Genomic DNA, 18,585 nt, shown 5'->3' with positions numbered 1-18,585 from the left:
GGTCTGAGCCAGGCTGGCAGTGCCTGTATTCCTGTGGCCTTGGGGCAGATGGTATGACTGCTTCTGTGGCATGTCGCCAGCCACTTCTTGACATCAGTGCGGCGATGAGGGTCCGGGTGTTTGAACTGGGGCGGTGAGGGGCACAGGTTACTGACGTGGTGATGGGGGTCTGGGTGTTTGAACTGGGGCGGTGAGGGGCACAGGTTACTGACGTGGTGATGGGGGTCTGGGTGTTTGAACTGGGGCGGTGAGGGGCACAGGTTACTGACGTGGCGATGGGGTCCGGGTGTTTGAACTGGGGCGGTGAGGGGCACAGGTTACTGACGTGGCGATGGGGTCCGGGTGTTTGAACTGGAGCGGTGAGGGGCACAGGTTACTGACGTGGCGATGGGGTCCGGGTGTTTGAACTGGGGCGGTGAAGGGCACAGGTTACTGACGTGGTGATGGGGGTCTGGGTGTTTGAACTGGGGCGGTGAGGGGCACAGGTTACTGCCGCGGCGATGAGGGTCCGGGTGTTTGAACTGGGGCGGTGAGGGGCACAGGTTACTGACGCGGCGATGAGGGTCCGGGTGTTTGAACTGGGGCGGTGAGGGGCACAGGTTACTGACGCGGCGATGAGGGACCGGGTGTTTGAACTGGGGTGGTGAGGGGCACAGGTTACTGACGTGGTGATGGGGTCCGGGTGTTTGAACTGGGGCGGTGAGGGGCACAGGTTACTGACGTGGTGATGGGGGTCTGGGTGTTTGAACTGGGGCGGTGAGGGGCACAGGTTACTGACGCGGCGATGAGGGTCCGGGTGTTTGAACTGGGGCGGTGAGGGGCACAGGTTACTGACGCGGCGATGGGGTCCGGGTGTTTGAACTGGGGCGGTGAGGGGCACAGGTTACTGACGCGGCGATGGGGTCCGGGTGTTTGAACTGGGGCGGTGAGGGGCACAGGTTACTGACGCGGCGATGAGGGACCGGGTGTTTGAACTGGGGTGGTGAGGGGCACAGGTTACTGACGTGGTGATGGGGTCCGGGTGTTTGAACTGGGGCGGTGAGGGGCACAGGTTACTGACGCGGCGATGGGGTCCGGGTGTTTGAACTGGGGCGGTGAGGGGCACAGGTTACTGACGCGGCGATGGGGTCCGGGTGTTTGAACTGGGGCGGTGAGGGGCACAGGTTACTGACGCGGCGATGGGGGTCTGGGTGTTTGAACTGGGGCGGTGAGGGGCACAGGTTACTGACGCGGCGATGAGGGACCGGGTGTTTGAACTGGGGCGGTGAGGGGCACAGGTTACTGATGTGGTGATGGGGTCCGGGTGTTTGAACTGGGGCGGTGAGGGGCACAGGTTACTGACGCGGCGATGGGGGTCCGGGTGTTTGAACTGGGGCGGTGAAGGGCACAGGTTACTGACGTGGTGATGGGGTCCGGGTGTTTGAACTGGGGCGGTGAAGGGCACAGGTTACTGACGTGGTGATGGGGTCCGTGGTGAACTGGGGCGGGTGGAATGAAGGAATAGCAGGAACGGGGAGTTAGTGGGAATGAAGGGGTAGGGAAAGGCAGGCAGATCAGGGAGGACAGTCTTAGCTCGTCGGCTGCCCCCTGTCACCATCAGGCTGGGTTCTGGGAGTAGCATGGCTGAGCTGAGGTAGATGGAGAACAAGGAAGTGAGTGGCTGCCCAGATTTTCCCAGGGAGCTCCCGATGGGTAGAGGGGATCCTGCAGGTTGCATCTGAGTGGGGGGTGGTGCAGGCTGGGAACATGGTAGAGTGAAGGCACAGGTCGTTGGGCCAGGGCTAAAGGTTGTGACGACTCTTCAAGGAAAGGACAAGCTTGTGTTTGATCTAGGGGGAGCTTCAGCTTAGAGAGGAACAAACAGGTTTTAGCCCATTGAGATCACAGGTTCTTCTCACAGAACCCAGTGGGCAGTGGCCAGCCTCTCTTGTGCTGAGCTTTGTAGATGTCCAGACGGCTTTGGGCAGCCGACACAGAGACAGACTTTGGAAAATTGACACACGATGGGATACCAGTAAAAGTAATTAGAATAATCCAGAATCTATATGACAATGCCGGATTTGCAGTCAGGGATGGTAACAGCATCAGCCAATGGTTTGCTGTGAGGGAAGGGTGTGACAGATGGCCATCCACGTCCCCAAAGTAACCATCAGAGCGGGTGATGAAACACTAGAAGAAATCCGTTATTTTACTCATCGGGGGCATGTGATGTGCAGTGATGGCAACACCAGGCTAGACATTGAGCAACAAATATCGAAAGCAGCAAACAACTTTCATAAACCTGAAAAGATTTGGAAAAGTAACTTGATTGGCACTGACTGAAAAACTCCCTACCTGTCAGGGTGGTTAGGTACTGAAATAAATTGCCTAGGGAGGTTGTGGAGTCTTTGTCATTGGAGGCTTTTAAGAGCAGATTGGACAAACACCTGTCAGGGATGGTCTGGATAATACTTAGTCCTGCCATGAATGCAGGGGACTGGACTAGGTGACCTCTCGAGGTCCCTTCCAGTCCTACGATTCTATGACACAAAAATATGAATTTTTAATATTGTCCTCATGTCTGTCCTCCTTTATGGAGCAGAGTTTTGGAAATGGGCAACAGAAATGAAGATCAGTACATCCCAAAGTAAATGCCTGCAGGAGATTTTCAGTGTCCATTGGAAAGAGGTTCTTCCAACATCAGAAATTCGAAAGAGAGTAAACCAACCTTAAAGCATCAAATATGGTAAGACCAAGATGATGGATATATTTAGGATGCGCATTAAGAATGTCACCAACACGACTTCCATGGCAAGTGATAATATGGACATCACCAGGAAAGAGAACAAGAGGGCAACCTAGAGAAACATGATGCAGGACCCTAGAGAGAGAAACCGGATCCATCAACATGACATTCAGAAGCCTGAACCGGACCAGAACAAGACCAAAATAAAGGTGGGAACTGCAGGATGTCATATGCACCTGGCGGTTCAGGAGGATACAGAAGAAGAAGAAAGCAGGACGAGCCAGTGGAGGGACATACGGGGTGGGCGTGTGGTCCATGTGACAAGTCAGGATAATGATCTTTGCAGCCGCAGGATGAGTGGATTGTCGAAGGCAGAGAGGAGACTGCAGGAGTCAGATTGTGGGATGAAGAGGGCCTGGACAAGTTCAGCTGTGTGGCTGGAGAAGAAAGGCTGAGCTTAGAGATGTCATGCAGGAAGGAGAGGCCAGACTTAGCCATGGCCTGGATGTGTGGCTCTAGAGAGGACTGGGTCAAAGATTATGCCCAAGCCACATGATGTCTGGGAGGCTGGTGGTGCCTGTTGAAAATTAAGAACATAAGAACGGCCAGACTGGGTCAGACCAATGGTCCATCTAGCCCAGTATCCTGTCTGACAGTGGCCAATGCCAGGTGCCCCAGAGGGAATGAACAGAACAGGGAATCATCAAGTAATCCAGCCCGTCGCCCATTCCCAGCTTCTAGCAAACAGAGGCTAGGGACACCATCCCTGCCCATTCTGGCTAATAGCCATTGATGGACCTATCCTCCGTGAACTTATCTAGTTATTTTTTGAACCCTGTTACAGTCCTTACCAGAAGATGTTGTGAAGGCCAAGAGTTCCACGGGTTGACTGTGCGTTGTATGAAAAAATACTTCCTTTTGTTTGTTTTAAACCTGCTGCTTATTAATTTCCTGAACCCCCTCTTCTGGCCTTCAAGCAACCCCCCAACCTCACCAAGCTCACCATCAGAAGCAATCTCCCCACAGACCAGGACACACCAACTCAAAGTGGCACCAGACCCTGCCAGAACAACAGATGGAAAACCTGCAGCCATATCTCCACTGTTACAATGATCAGCACCCCCCCATGACACACCTTTCAGGGTCCATGGGTCCTACACATGCCTATCACAACGTGGGGTGTACCTCATCCGGGGCACTAAATGCCCCATTAACAGCTATGTGGGTGAAACCAGACAATCACTGTGCACTCAAATGACCTCACACAGGAAAATGATAAAAGACAAAAACATCTTTTCACCTGTGGTGAACACGGCTCACAATGCAGCCACTCGATATCTGTCCTATCAGCCCTCGTCCTCACAGGAAACCAGCCCAACTCTGTCAACAGACGAGCCTGGGAACTTGACATTCATAACTTTGCTAGACACCAAAAATCACGGACTGAACAGAGACACTGGATTTATGGCTCATTACAGCCATCTGTAACCCACTCGCCCCCTTTTTGTCCGATGACTGCAGAGGTGTTAACGGGTCACCTCACCTAGCGGGTCCCTTAGAACGTGTGCCAACTGTTCCCCTCGTGTTTAGCTGTGACATGCTCCATACCTTCCCCCGCCCCGAGGAAGGGCGCTGTGGAGCTCGGAAGCTGGTCTCTTGCACCAGCAGAAGTTGGCCCAGGAAAAGCTACTGCCGCAGCCGCCTTGTCTCTCTAAAAGGGCTAATGCGGCTTCTGGCTGGATGAGCCGGGGACTATCCAGCAGGACTAGGGAGGGGGTATTGCTGCCATGTATACAGCGTTTGGGAGCCCATTGCTGGATGCTGTGTCCGGTTCTGGGGATCACACTTCAACAAAGACACTGACCAATTGGAAAGGGGTCAGGAGAGAGACTGCAGGAGCTCGGTCTGTTTAGTTCAGCGAAGTGAAGGCTCAGGTATGACTTGATCCCAGTCTACGCGTACCTACGCGGGGAAGAGATTTCTGAGAGTCGCTGGCTCTTTAATCCAGGAGGAAAAGGCTGAGCGAGACCCCGTGGCTGGACGCTGAAGCTGCCCGAAGTCAGGCTAGAAGCAAGGTGCAGATTGCTACGTTGGAACAGCTGCTGTGGATTCTCCCTCCCGCGGAGTCTGGAGATCCAGCCTGGGCGTCTCTCTGGAGCAGACCCACCTCAGAGCTCAGCCAGATGTGTGGGGCTGGGATGTGGAATCCCTTGGGTGGGGTCTCTGGCCTCTTGCTCACAGGTCAAACTAGAGGATCATCGTGGTCCCTTGTGGCCTTATCTATGAACCGCACCCACATCTGCCAACATCTGGTCTGTGCAGCGTGGTGCCATCAGGTGCTGATGCAGGGGAAAGGCCCTTGACAAGATACCAGCGGGGTGGGTGAAAGGCGGGGGCTTGCACGTTCTGTGGTCAGACCTGCCAAGCCCTTTGTCTGTATGAGACTGGAGCTGGCCTCCCTGGGCAGTGCTGGTGCTTGCTGGTGACGCTCAGGTGTCTGGGCTTTGTACAATCCTTACCTCACTCAGGTTTCTGATGGTGCTACTCTCCTGCTGCTGGCACTTGGAGTCGGGACTCCCTCCTGGACCACAGACATATTCCACTTTTACTCCTTCTTTGAATGTCACTGGCACTTGTTGTAGAGTTTGGGGTGTTGGTGACACCCTGGGATCTGCTTTGCCCTTTATTATTGGTACTGGGTGCTCCAGTCATGGACCATGCGGTAGGCACTGGGGTGTGGATATGTGCCAGGGCACAAGCAGGTACCTTGGGGCAGGCCGCTTTGTGTGGGGGCAGGGGCAGATGATTGGGGGTGGGTGCTGGAGTGGGGGCAGTCATCTTCAGGTATGTTAGCAACAAGAAGAAAGTCAAAGAAAGTGTGAGCCCCTTACTGAATGAGGGAAGGAACTTATAGATTCATAGATTCTAGGACTGGAAGGGACCTCGAGAGGTCATCGAGTCCAGTCCCCTGCCCGCATGGCAGGACCAAATACTGTCTAGACCATCCCTGATAGACATTTATCTAACCTACTCTTAAATATCTCCAGAGATGGAGATTCCACAACCTCCCTAGGCAATTTATTCCAGTGTTTAACCACCCTGACAGTTAGGAACTTTTTCCTAATGTCCAACCTATACCTCCCTTGCTGCAGTTTAAGCCCATTGCTTCTTGTTCTAGCCTTAGAGGCTAAGGTGAACAAGTTTTCTCCCTCCTCCTTGTGACACCCTTTTAGATACCTGAAAACTGCTATCATGTCCCTTCTCAGTCTTTTCTCTTTTCCAAACTAAACAAACCCAATTCTTTCAGCCTTCCTTCAGAGGTCATGTTCTCAAGACCTTTAATCATTCTTGTTGCTCTTCTCTGGACCCTTTCCAATTTCTCCACATCTTTCTTGAATGCGGTGCCCAGAACTGGACACAATACTCCAGCTGAGGCCTAACCAGAGCAGAGTAGAGCGGAAGAATGACTTCTCGTGTCTTGCTCACAACACACCTGTTAATACATCCCAGAATCATGTTTGCTTTTTTTGCAACAGCATCACACTGTTGACTCATATTTAGCTTGTGGTCCACTATAACCCCTAGATCCCTTTCTGCCGTACTCCTTCCTAGACAGTCTCTTCCCATTCTGTATGTGTGAAACTGATTTTTTCTTCCTAAGTGGAGCACTTTGCATTTGTCTTTGTTAAACTTCATCCTGTTTACCTCAGACCATTTCTCCAATTTGTCCAGATCATTTTGAATTATGACCCTGTCCTCCAAAGCAGTTGCAATCCCTCCCAGTTTGGTATCATCCGCAAACTTAATAAGCGTACTTTCTATGTCAATATCTAAGTCGTTGAAGACAGAGGATATGGAAAAAGCTAATGTACTCAATGCTTTTTTTGCCTCTGTCTCCACGAACAAGGTCAGCTCCCAGACTACTGCACCGGGCAGCACAGTATGGGGAGGAGGTGACCAGCCCTCTGTGGAGAAAGAAGTGGTTCAGGACTATTTAGAAAAGCTGGACGAGCACAAGTCCATGGGGCTGGATGTGCTGCATCCGACGGTGCTAAAGGAGTTGGCGGATGTGATTGCAGAGCCATTGGCCATTATCTTTGAAAACTCATGGTGATCGGGGGAGCTCCCAGATAACTGGAAAAAGGCTAACGTAGTGCCCATCTTTAAAAAAGGGAAGAAGGAGGATCCAGGGAACTACAGGCCAGTCAGCCTCATCTCAGTCCCTGGAAAAATCATGGAGCAGGTCCTCAAGGAATCAATTCTAAAGCACTTAGAGGAGAGGAAAGTGATCAGGAACAGTCAGCATGGATTCACCAACGGCAAGTCATGCCTGACTAACCTAATTGCCTTCTATGAGGAGATAACTGGGTCTGTGGATGAGGGGAAAGCAGTGGATGTGTTATTCCTTGACTTTAGCAAAGCTTTTGATACAGTCTCCCACAGTATTCTTGCGAGCATGTTAAAGAAGTATGGGCTGGATGAATGGACTATAAGGTGGATAGAAAGCTGCCTACATCATCGGGCTCAACGGGTAGTGATCAATGGCTCAATGTCTAGTTGGCAGCTGGTATCAAGCGGAGTGCCCCAGGGGTCGGTCCTGGGGCCGGTTTTGTTCAATATCTTCATTAATGATCTGGAGGATGGCGTGGACTGCACTCTCAGCAAGTTTGCAGATGACATTAAACTGGGAGGAGTGGTAGATACGCTGGAGGGTAGGGATAGGATACAGAGGGACCTAGACAAATTAGAGGATTGGGCCAAAAGAAATCTGATGAGGTTCAACAAGTGCAGAGTCCTGCACTTAGGACGGAAGAATCCCATGCACTGCTACAGACTAGGGACCGAATCGCTAGGCAGCAGTTCTGCAGAAAAGGACCTAGGGGTTACAGTGGACGAGAAGCTGGATATGAGTCAACAGTGTGCCCTTGTTGCCAAGAAGGCTAACGGCATTCTGGGCTGTATAAGTAGGAGCATTGCCAGCAGATCGAGGGGCTTGATCATTCCCATCTATTCGACATTGGTGAGGCCTCATCTGGAATACTGTGTCCAGTTTTGGGCCCCACACTACAAGAAGGATGTGGAAAAATTGGAAAGAGTCCAGCGAAGGGTAACAAAAATGATTAGGGGTCTGGAGCACATGACTTATGAGGAGAGGCTGAGGGAACTGGGATTGTTTTGTCTGCAGAAGAGAAGAATGAGGGGGGATGTGATAGCTGCTTTCAACTACCTGAAAGGGGGTTCCAAAGAGCATGGATCTAGACTGTTCTCAGTGGTGGCAGATGACAGAACAAGGAGTAATGGTCTCAAGTTGCAGTAGGGGAGGTCTAGGTTGAATATTAGGAAACACTTTTTTACTAGAAGGATGGTGAAGCCCTGGAATGGGTTACCTAGGGAGGTGGTGGAATCTCCTTCCTTAGAGGTTTTTAAGGTTGACAAAGCCCTGGCTGGGATGATTTAGTTGGGAATTGGTCCTGCTTTGAGCAGGGGGTTGGACTAGATGACCTCCTGAGGTCCCTTGCAACCCTGATATTTTATGATTCTATGATCCATTCCCTGTTGCCCATTCCCAGCCTCTGGCAAACAGGCCAGGGACACCATCCCTGCCCATCCTGGTTAATAGTCATTGATGGACCTATCCTCCATGAACTTATCTAGTCCTTTCTTGAACCCTGTTATAGTCTTGGCCTTCACAACATCCTCTGGCAAGGAGTTCCACCGGTTGCCTGTACGTTGTGTGAAAAAATACTTCCTTTTGTTTATTTTAAACCTGCTGCCTATTAATTTCATTTGGTGACCCCTAGTGCTTGTGTTATGTGACAGGATAAATAACACTTCCCTATTCACTTTCTCCACACCAGCCATGATTGTACAGACCTCTGTCATATCCCCCCTTGGTCGTCCCTTTTCCAGCTGAGCAGCCCTGTCCACTCTCTCCGCAGAGGGAAGCTGCTCCATCCCCCCCACGTGGTTGTTGCCTGTCTCTGCCCCGGTTGCGGTTCTGACACACACGTGCCCTGCGCCCAGGAGTCAGGTCTGGAGCGCGTCCTGCAGATGGAGGGGCCGGGGCGTGGGCTGCAGACCCAGGGGCCCCGGGGCGTGGGCTGCAGACCCAGGGGCCCCGGGGCGTGGGCTGCAGACCCAGGGGCCCCGGGGCGTGGGCTGCAGACCCAGGGGCCCCGGGGCGTGGGCTGCAGACCCAGGGGCCCCGGGGCGTGGGCTGCAGACCCAGGGGCCCCGGGGCGTGGGCTGCAGACCCAGGGGCCCCGGGGCGTGGGCTGCAGACCCAGGGGCCCCGGGGCGTGGGCTGCAGACCCAGGGGCCCCGGGGCGTGGGCTGCAGACCCAGGGGCCCCGGGGCGTGGGCTGCAGACCCAGGGGCCCCGGGGCGTGGGCTGCAGACCCAGGGGCCCCGGGGCGTGGGCTGCAGACCCAGGGGCCCCGGGGCGTGGGCTGCAGACCCAGGGGCCCCGGGGCGTGGGCTGCAGACCCAGGGGCCCCGGGGCGTGGGCTGCAGACCCAGGGGCCCCGGGGCGTGGGCTGCAGACGGGGGGGCTGGGGCGCGGGCTGTAGACAGGAGGGCCGGGGAGTGGGCTGCAGACAGGGGGGCCGGGGTGGGGGCTGCAGACAGGGGGGACGGGGTGGGGGCTGCAGATAGGGGGGCTGGGGAGGGGGCTGCAGACGGAGGGGTCGGGGCGCATCCTGCAGACGGACGGGCCGGGGCGTGGGCTGCAGACCCAGGGGCCCCGGAGAGCGGGCTGCAGATAGGGGGGCCGGGGCGTGGGCTGCAGGGTCTCTGTGCGGCTGGGCCGGCTCGCGGTCGAGCGGCTCTGCTGCCATCTGGTGGCTACTGCGGGCGTGTCTCTGTAACCAGGCTGGGTGAGAGCAGGGGCGTGCACAGGAATTAAAATGTGGCTGCTTTTGGAGGGGCACAAAAGTGGGGGGCCAAGGCCCCCCCCGCCCAAGACCCTGACCCTGGCCAAGCCAGAAGCTGGAGCAGGCTGAGAGCTGCGGACCCTCCACCTGCCCAGGGAATAACTGTGTCACTAGGCAGTTTGGACTCTCAAGGGCAAGGTTTTCTAGCTATAAGAAGAGACCCCCAGTGTTTTGCCAGAGTTAGCCCGAAGGGACACATAGAATTTGCTTATTATAGACGCTCCTATTGCCTTTTGAAACCTACGATTGTAACTCATTTGTGTGTTTGTGTTTCCCCGGTTTAACCTTGTAAATAACTCGTTTCCTTTTCCTAGTTAATAAATCCTAATTAATCCTGGTTAATTAACCTAGTTAATAAATCTTCAGATTGTTTACTATGGGATTGGCTACAAGCGCTGTCTGTGGGGGAGCTCTAAGGTGCAGCTGACCTGGGGAAGTGACTGGCCCTCTGGGCTGGGGAGTGACCTGAGTGTTGCTGTGATTTTTGGTGTAAGAGGCACCTCTCACAAAGGCAGGTGTGCGTAGGCGGCGAGAGAGACGGGTGCCCCAGGGACTGTCTGACTCCATGGTCAGGCTGTTACCAAGCCTGAGGATTTCACACGGCTGGTGGATCTAAGTACAGAACTCACAGCTTGTGTGCACTTTGTGCCCTGCCCCGAGGGTGGCACAGTGCTCTGGCCCCCGCAGGACAGCTTGGCATGTGCATTGCTGTGTGTTGCTGCAGAGCCGGACCTGCGCAAGCAGCCAGTGCTCTGTGCAGCAACTTGGGAGCGGGGGCTCTACGGGGGCTCAGACAATCTGAACGAAGCGTCAGCTGTGCCCCTCGGGGTGCTGCCATCCTCCCGGCCCTCCCTGCCCTCTCGCCTTGCTGCACGTAGCTCTGAGTGTTGTGCCTGGTCCTGCCCCGGCAGCTAGCCGTGTGCTGCGGGCACCGCTCGGGCAGCCATCACAGCGCCCCAGGAGTGCAGGCCACGGGCAGCTGCATGGGGCGGGAGCCTGGGAAGGACGGAGAGGTCAGAGTGGGCAGTCAGCTGAACAGGAGTCCTGGGCCATGCTGAGGCACACGGGGCCAGTGTGATCCGGGATGTGTGCACAGGAGCAGGGTGGGATTGGTACCTCTGCGCAGTCATGCGTCCAGCACAGCTGCGAGCTGGGGAACGGCTGGCTCGGTGGTAGCCAGCGGGAAAGGATCTGGGGGTTCTAGTGGCTCACAAATGGAATATGACCCAACGTGATGTAGCTGTGAACATGGTTCCTGTTGTTCTGGGGCGTATTAACGGGAGTGTCGTGTGTACGACACGGGAGGTCGTTGTCCTGCTCTGCTCAGCACGGGTGAGGCCCCAGCTGGAGTCCTGGGTCCAGTTCTGGGCACTGCGCTTCAGGAAAGATGTGGCCAAACTGGAGAGAGGCCAGGGGAGAGCGACAAAATGATGGAAGGTTGGAAAACCGGACTCTGAGGGAAGGTGAAAAGATGGGGCGTTTAGTCTGGAGAACAGCGGCGGTGCGTGGGTGTAGCCGGGCCCATGGGAGGCTGTAGCCAGCGGCCGCGTGGGGGTGTAGCTGGGCCAGTTGGAGGCTGTAGCCAGCGACGTGGCAGGGGTGTAGCTGGGCCCGTGGGAGGCCGTAGCCAGCGGCGGCGCGGGGGTGTAGCTGGGCCTGTGGGAGGCCGTAGCCAGCGGCGGCGCGGGGGTGTAGCTGAGCCCATGGGAGGCTGTAGCCAGCGGGGGTGTAGCTGGGCCCGTGGGAGGCCGTAGCCAGTGGCGGGGCGGGGGCGTAGCTGGGCCTGTGGGAGTCCGTAGCCAGCGGGGGCGTAGCTGGGCCTGTGGGAGGCCGTAGCCAGCGGGGGTGTAGCTGGGCCCGTGGGAGGCTGTAGCCAGCGGCGGGGCGGGGGCATAGCTGGGCCCGTGGGAGTCCGTAGCCAGCGGCGGCGCGTGGGTGTAGCTGGGCCCGTGGGAGGCCGTAGCCAGCGGGGGTGTAGCTGGGCCCGTGGGAGGCCGTAGCCAGCGGGGGTGTAGCTGGGCCCGTGGGAGGCCGTAGCCAGCGGGGGTGTAGCTGGGCCCGTGGGAGGCCGTAGCCAGCGGGGGTGTAGCTGGGCCCGTGGGAGGCCGTAGCCAGTGGCGGCGCGGGGGTGTAGCTGGGCCAGCGGGAGGCCGTAGCCAGTGGCGGCACGTGGGTGTAGCCGGGCCCGTGGGAGGCTGTAGCCAGCGGCGGGGCGGGGGCGTAGCTGGGCCCGTGGGAGGCTGTAGTCAGGGCGGCGCGGGGACAGAGACGTGGAAAACTCGGAGATCTGCTGGTGTAATGCACTGGGTAGAAAGGGGAGTTGTTACTGATAAGCACCCAGCCGGGGCTGGGGGTTTCTGAGAACGGGTTGGACAAGTCCCGTCAGGGAGGGTCTCGGTAACGGTCGTCCCTGCCTGAGCGCAGGGGGCTGAACTTGGTGAGCTCTCGAGGTCCCTTCCAGCGTGTGATCCCGTGGCTGGGGAGAGCCATGCTGGAGCGCTGTCGGGGCTGGGCCCACATTTCAAAGGGGTGCTGAAGAAGGGGAGAGGGTGCAGAGCAGAGCCCCAGAAAGGATCTGAGGGCTGGAGCCTGGCCGGGAGAGGCACTCAGCCCCCGGAGGGGAGACTCGGTTAGCGTGTGGGTACTGTCCTGTGGACACCAGCCGGGGGACAGGTAGCTGAGAGAGTCCGGACAGGACCGATGGCAGGATGTTAAAACCCAGCTAACTCAGGGATGTGTTGGGCCCAAACTTCCAAGTGAGGGAGGAACCCGTGGAGCGGTGGGGTCTCTGTACTTGGCTGTCTCCAGAGCCAGGCGGGTACCTGCTGGAAGATGCTTGGCCAGTCCGGGCTAAGTGGGTGAGATGGGTGCTGGGGGTGCCATTGCACTCTACTGTTTAAATGGGGGTTCATGCCCCCCACTTGTGAGGAACCCCCCTTGGCCTCTGACTGGAGCAGAGCACTTCCCTTGGCCAGCTGGGTGGGCTTGGCCCCCCCACGTTCGCAGTCCCTAGTGTGCCCCTGGGTCCAGGCAGCCGGAGAGCAAGTGTCAAGGAGGCCAGGCGTGCGGGGAGGGGAAACCCAGCTGTTCCGATTGCCCTGCCGGTCGCCATGCTGCCAGCTGTGCCGGGACTCGTGTGGGCGGGAGTGCCGGCTCTGTGCCCTGCTCCTCCCTGGGTTCAGGGCAGGCTGGCCTGTGGCTCTAGGGAGGAGCCGCTGTGGCAACGGGGGAGCTGTGCTGGTGCTGAGGGGTGGGACGGGGGCGGGCGCGGTCTCTGGCCTCCTGCCCTCTGCTCCCTTGGCAGCGGCTGGGGTGGGTGCGGGGCCGTGGCCCCTGGCCAGGGGAGGTCTGTGTGTGCAGGGCCTGGCTCCCGTTCCAGGGCAGGATCCAGCCCCGGAGTTTGTGGCACGCCGGCCGGCCGGGGGCCAGGTCTGGGCTTGCAGGCGCAGTGTGAGCGGAGGAGCTGAGCGAAGGTGCACGGAGCCGGAGCGCTGGGGCGGCTGACAGTCTGTGCTGCCCCGGCCGGGCCGGGGCGCGTCTGGGGCATGGGGCAGGGAGAGCCCAGCAGCTGACCATGGCTGAGGGCTGGCCGTGGAGCTCCCGGCCCGGGGCTGCGTGCCCCCGCAGGGCCGTGAGCATGTGCGAGTCGCTGGACCTGCGGGGCGACCCGGCGGTGCAGGCTGCCCTCACGGCCGCCCAGCAGCAGAAGAGACGGCCCAAGAGCCTGTGCTCGGTGGGCAACGGGCTAGGCCCTGGCGCCCTGCTGCTCCCAGCGCCCCCCGCCAGAGCCCGCAGCGGCTTGCTGGACTTCTTCAGGCTGCGGCCTCCCCGCCGGCGGGAGGAGGGGGGCCTGGCTCATGGGGCAGATGGGGCGCAGCGCCTGCGCCCAGCCAGCATGACCTGCCTGCCCTCGGGGCGGCAACCGCCCGCTGCCGAGGCCTCGGGCTTCCTGCGGGGCAGCTCCCTGTGGGGCAGTGGGCGCTGGAACATCTTCCGGGGCAGCGGCCGCAGCAGCGCCGGCCCCAGGAGGAACTTCAGCTCCCTGCGCAAGAGCTTCAGCTTCCGCCTGCGGCGCGGCCAGGAGCTGCGGCGCTCGGAGTCGGGGGGGCTGCTGCGCCCGCCGCGCCTCCGCACCAAGAGCGAGGGCGACGCCAGCTCCCTGCACACCTGCCCCAGCAAGCGGGACCTGCTGTACCCGGAGCTGGGGCGAGCCGGCGGGAAGCCGTGCTCAGGCTCCGGCCAGGCCGGCGGCCTCTGGAAACTCCTCACCAGCCGCTTCCGCAGGCGGGACCGGGGCAGCGCCGCTCCCCAGGAGCCCCCCCGAGGCACCGAGCCCCTCCTTGTGGCCGTGGGGGGCAGCCCGCTGCGAGCATTGGGTAAGTGCTGCCCGCCTCCGGTGCCGTGGGGAGGAGCCTAGGCTGCTGGGGAGGGGCAGGTGGGCTGGGCAGCCGGGGAGAGACGCCCTGGGCCGGGGGGCAGCGAGAGCCTGCCCCAGTGAGTGTGGGCTCAGGGGGGTGGTGAGAGCCATCCCCAGTGAGAGCCCTGGCCTGTGGGGCTGTGGGAGGGGTGGTGAGAGCCTGCCCCAGTGAGGGCCCCAGGCCATGATCACAGTTGCTGGGGGGTGACACATTTGGGCCCTTCTCTGCTCTGGGGCTGAAATGCTGGTTCCTGTAGCCCTGGTCTCATTGCCTGGCTCTGGCGCTGCCATAATGCGGATGGGTGAGAGCAGGGGGAGGGATTTGGGGGGGGGGGGGAGTGGCTGGATCCCACCTCCCAAGGGGAGTCTGCGGTGCCGTCGTCACAGGTGCTGAACGAACAGCGGCTCGTTTGGTCCCCTGGGCGCTCTCCAGGCAGAGGTGTCCCACCATCCTGAGTGGTTCAGCAGGAGCGGGTAGGGCCATGTAGCTGTGGTGAGAACGGGGGGCGAAGGGCATGGAGCACAAGGCCATAGGGAGGTTCTCTGGCTCGCGCGCCGGTTGGTGGGCTCTAACAGGTCTGGCCACACGCGCTGAATGAGGTTCCTGGGCAGTGCCCGGGCTGGGGCTGGGCCTGACACACCCAGCCTGTCTCGGAGCTTCCTTCCCCAAGGCAGCGCAGGAGCTGCTCTGGGCATCCCCTGACAGGGACTGCGCTGGCCCCCTCTCCCTGGCAGCGGCTGGCTCACCCCCAGGTCCCCGCTGGGCAGAGCTGTGGCAGGGCAGTGCCGTGGGCATGGGCGGACGAGGCCGTTCTCACAGCCTGCTTTTCCCTGGCCTGTTCTACATGAGTCAGACTGGACGGTCACAGGGGTCCCTTCTGGCCCGGGAATCTGACACTCCCCCTCGTCGCCTGTGGGGCCCTGGCAATGAACGACCACAAGGTCTGTGTGGACAGAAGCAGGTGCTGTCACTCGCTGTCTGTCCCACAGCTCGTGCCCCCTTGGGCCTGCTCCTCCCTCAGAGCCTAGGGTTCCTCTGGCCTGCTGGAGCCATGGCACGGAGCAGCCCCGGTGCTGACCCCGCCCAAGGCCGCTCTGACCCGGGTTTGGGCGAGAGGCTAGCAGTGACCTGCAGCCTCGCGTGTGCCCAGTCGGGAGTGGGGGTGGGAGGGGCGCCCTGGCTGGGGTGGCGCTGGGCTAGGCGGAGGACAGGGGCTGCAGGGTGGCGCATGCTGGCAGGTGGGCAGAGGCGGGGGGGTCTCACAGATGGGTCCCCAGCGGGTCAGGGCACCACGTTCGCCAGGCGCCTGCTCGGACCCAGGACTCCTCTGGTTTCCGTCCTGCTCTTGGCTCAGAGCTGCTCTCTCCTGTCAGCGACTGACTGGGACCAGCCCGGGGGCCTCGGGCCATTTCTACTCCCTATGCTCTGGGCAACCCTGGAGCCAGCTCTGGGCCTGGGAAGTGTCCCAAGAGGGAGCGGGCTAGAGCTGCCGAGCTGGGTGAGCAGCGAAGGGATGGCAGCATGGGCTGGGTCAGGCAGTCACTGGGGCTCTTATCCTGGGGGGCCCCTGGTGCAGACGCCATCACCCCCTGTGCTTCTCTCAGGGGAGGGGCTGGCTGGGCTCTGTCGGCACAGGCAAGCCCCAGTTCCCTGATGGTGCAGGTCTCCGGGCTCCCTGGGGCTGCATGCTGCCTCCTGGCATGTCCCCTGGCTGGAGCTGGTGGGTGCAGAGCTCAGTGCTGCTGGGCTCCGAGGCAGGAGGTTCCCAGGCTGCAGCGAGGCAGTGCTCATGGCTCAGGAATGTGGGTGCGTCCCAAACAGAGGAGGGTTTGGCCCCTTCCCTTGCAGCGGGGGACCTGTTACTACTTGCCAGCCGCCCCATGCAGAAGCTGCCTCCCAAACATGGCTGCGGCTTGGACCAGAGTGTGTGACTGGGGAGCCGTCTGCAGCGCCGAGGAACAGAGGATGAAGGAGGGAGCCCGTGAAACAACCCAGATCTCTCTATTAATGAGATCACCCCTTTGTTGGTAACGGTGTCAGCACAAGGATTTAGACGTCTGTAAGTCACTTGTTTTGGTCCCATGTGACATCTGGATTAAACATAGAACGATATAAAATTAACCTGGCACGCGTTCGATGGATTAAAAACTGGCTCTCAGAATGTACCTGGGAATCATCCTGCAGCGGGTCTGTTTCTAGGGGGTCCCTCCAGTGTTGAGTGTTTTTATCAGTGACCTGGAAGAAAACATAAACTCCCCACTGAGGTTTGCAGGTGACACACAGACTGGGGTGGGGGGGGGGGGTAAGGAAGAGGACAGGGCACTGGCAGAGAGATCGGGAGCACTTGCTAAACCAGGCACCAGTATCAATGTGCGTTTGAATACAGGCAATGTCAAGTCATACCTCTCGGAGTAACGGCTGTGGGCCATACGTGCAGGATGGGGGACCCGATCCTGGGAATCGGACTCTGACAAGGACTTGGGGATGGTACGCGTAGATAATCAGCTGAACATGAGCTTCCGGTGCCATGCTGTAGCTAGGGGCTAATGCAGTCCTAGGGACTCTCGGAGAGGAGAGGTGATTTTACCTCTGCCTGGCACTGGTGTGACCGCTGCTGGAATCCTGGGTCAGCACTCCCAGAAGGCTGTTGATAAATTGCAGCGGGTTCAGAGAAGAGGCCCAGGAGATGGTGATAGTGCCAGACTCACGGAGCCCAGTCTGTTTCGCTAACGAAGAGAAGGTGATCACAGTCGGTAAGTACCGACGTGGAGACCCGACAGGGCTGTTCAGTCGGTCAGACAGAGCTGGGCCCTGCGTGCTGGGAGGATGAATAGACTCCAGGTTGTGAGGCCGGAAGGTTTAGGCTGAGCTCCTGTGCAGGCCATAGGACTCCCTAGGATAATTCCGGTTGGAACTAGAGCTTAGCTTTACAAGGCATCCAGTCTTGATTTAAACAGTGCCAGTAACGGAGAAACCACCACAGCCCTTGGTTAGCTGTGCAAAGCTGCCTGCCTGCTGTGACTCGCACGTGAGCACCCACCTCAGGGCAGGCTGGCAAGGAGCCGCGCACAAACCCACCCCGGCCGTGAGTTCTGTGCTTCGCGAGTGTGAACTCCTCAGGGACTGCAGCAGCCTGGCCATGGAGTCACCGACAGTCGCCTTGGTATCCAGTCTGCCTTAGCGCCCAGCAGAGCCTGCCTGTGCTAGATGGACGGGTCCTCGCAATAGTCAAGTTACAGCCGGGTTAGTCTGTGTCAGTAAAAACAATGAGGAGCCTGGTGGGACCTTAGAGACGGACATCTGATGAAGTGGGTTCTAGCCCACAAAAGCTTGTGCCCAAATAAATGTGTTAGTCTCTAAGGTGCCACAAGGACTCCTCGTTGTTTTAGCAATATTCAGGTCGAAAGGGCCAGGTCAGTTGTGCCTTAGCGCTTACATCAAAAAGACAAGGCAATCCTGTAAAAAACTAGCGACAGACATGTTAACGAGGTAAAGGAAACGAGTTATTTACGAGGTTAAAGCAGGTGAACGAACACACACACCACACACACACGAGTTTCAGTCTTAAGTTTCAAAAAGTAATAGAAGCGTCTAGAATCAGCAAGCCGTGTGTGACCTTTAGGGCTAGCCTAGGCTGAGCACGGGGGATCCCTTGTTTGTGTCTGGAATCTCCTCCCCCCCCGCCCCCCCGTCTATGCAGCACAGAGATCCAGGAGTTTTTATTCCCCTCCTCCTGTGTGCTCTGAGCAGCAAACTCAGCTGACTGGAGGAGTCCCCTTGCACGACTCGTCCTCGTGGGAATGGGGGGGGAGGGCAAAACAACAAACATCTTTTGACCTCCCACAATTGTCGGACTGCTGTTGATGGCTGTTTCCTGTTGGGCAGGACGTAACGCCTCTGCTGGAGAGCAGCGCTGCGCGCTAGGTTAACGCCTCCTGTCTGGTGACATACACTGACACGGAGGCTCACAATACAACCGCTCAGATAACACCTCACGACACGGGGTATGGCCGTTCTAAGGGAGGTTAATGCCGGTCGCAGTTTACAAGCATTCCATACAGTCTGACCACTAGCCACGTTCTGTGATTCTGTTCTAACAATGCTAACACCAGGTGAGCCAGCTGGAGCCCGGTTAGGTATCTGTCAGTGCTCAGTGAGACACAGGGTCCTTGGCAGGAGCTGGCACCTGGTCTGCCAGCGTCACAAGTTGTTCCACTGGTTCATTATCCTCACTGTCCAAAGATGTACATGTTCTTTCCAGTCTGAATTCGGCTAGCTTCAGCTTCCAGCCGCTGGATCGAGTCAGACCTCCCTCTGCTAGAGGAACAGCCCATTGCCAGGTGTTTGTTCCGCATGTCGGTAGCTGTAACTGATCAGATCACCCAGAACCTGCTCTTTGTTCACCTAGAGAGTGAGCTCTTCGAGCGTGTCGTAAGGCAGGTTTTCCAATCCTTCTCTAAACCCTCTGCAATGTATCCACATCCTTCTTGCACTGCGGACAGCAGAACTG

At 58.3% G+C, this 18,585-nt stretch overlaps 1 protein-coding gene across 4 annotated transcripts in view; it reads left to right on the top strand.

Annotated features, from left to right (window-relative positions):
* AGAP3 (ArfGAP with GTPase domain, ankyrin repeat and PH domain 3) overlaps window positions 1-18,585 on the top strand; it is a 222,994-nt gene that overhangs the window by 56,498 nt on the left and 147,911 nt on the right. The window contains exon 1 of one of the 4 annotated variants that reach the window (XM_065586492.1): window positions 13,013-14,033. The exons of 2 other annotated variants lie outside the window; for them this stretch is intronic. In XM_065586492.1, the coding sequence (XP_065442564.1) occupies window positions 13,232-14,033 (802 nt within the window). In that variant the 5' untranslated portion in view covers window positions 13,013-13,231. Of the gene's footprint in view, window positions 1-13,012; window positions 14,034-18,585 lie in introns of those variants that run through there. One more of the 4 variants, XM_065586491.1, reaches the window with a different exon arrangement.

Source organism: Chrysemys picta, chromosome 2 (assembly GCF_011386835.1).
Source record: "Chrysemys picta bellii isolate R12L10 chromosome 2, ASM1138683v2, whole genome shotgun sequence".
Lineage (NCBI taxonomy): Eukaryota > Metazoa > Chordata > Testudines > Emydidae > Chrysemys > Chrysemys picta.
The sequence above is the reverse complement of the archived record's forward strand: the minus strand, read 5'-3'. Positions and strand labels throughout refer to the sequence as shown.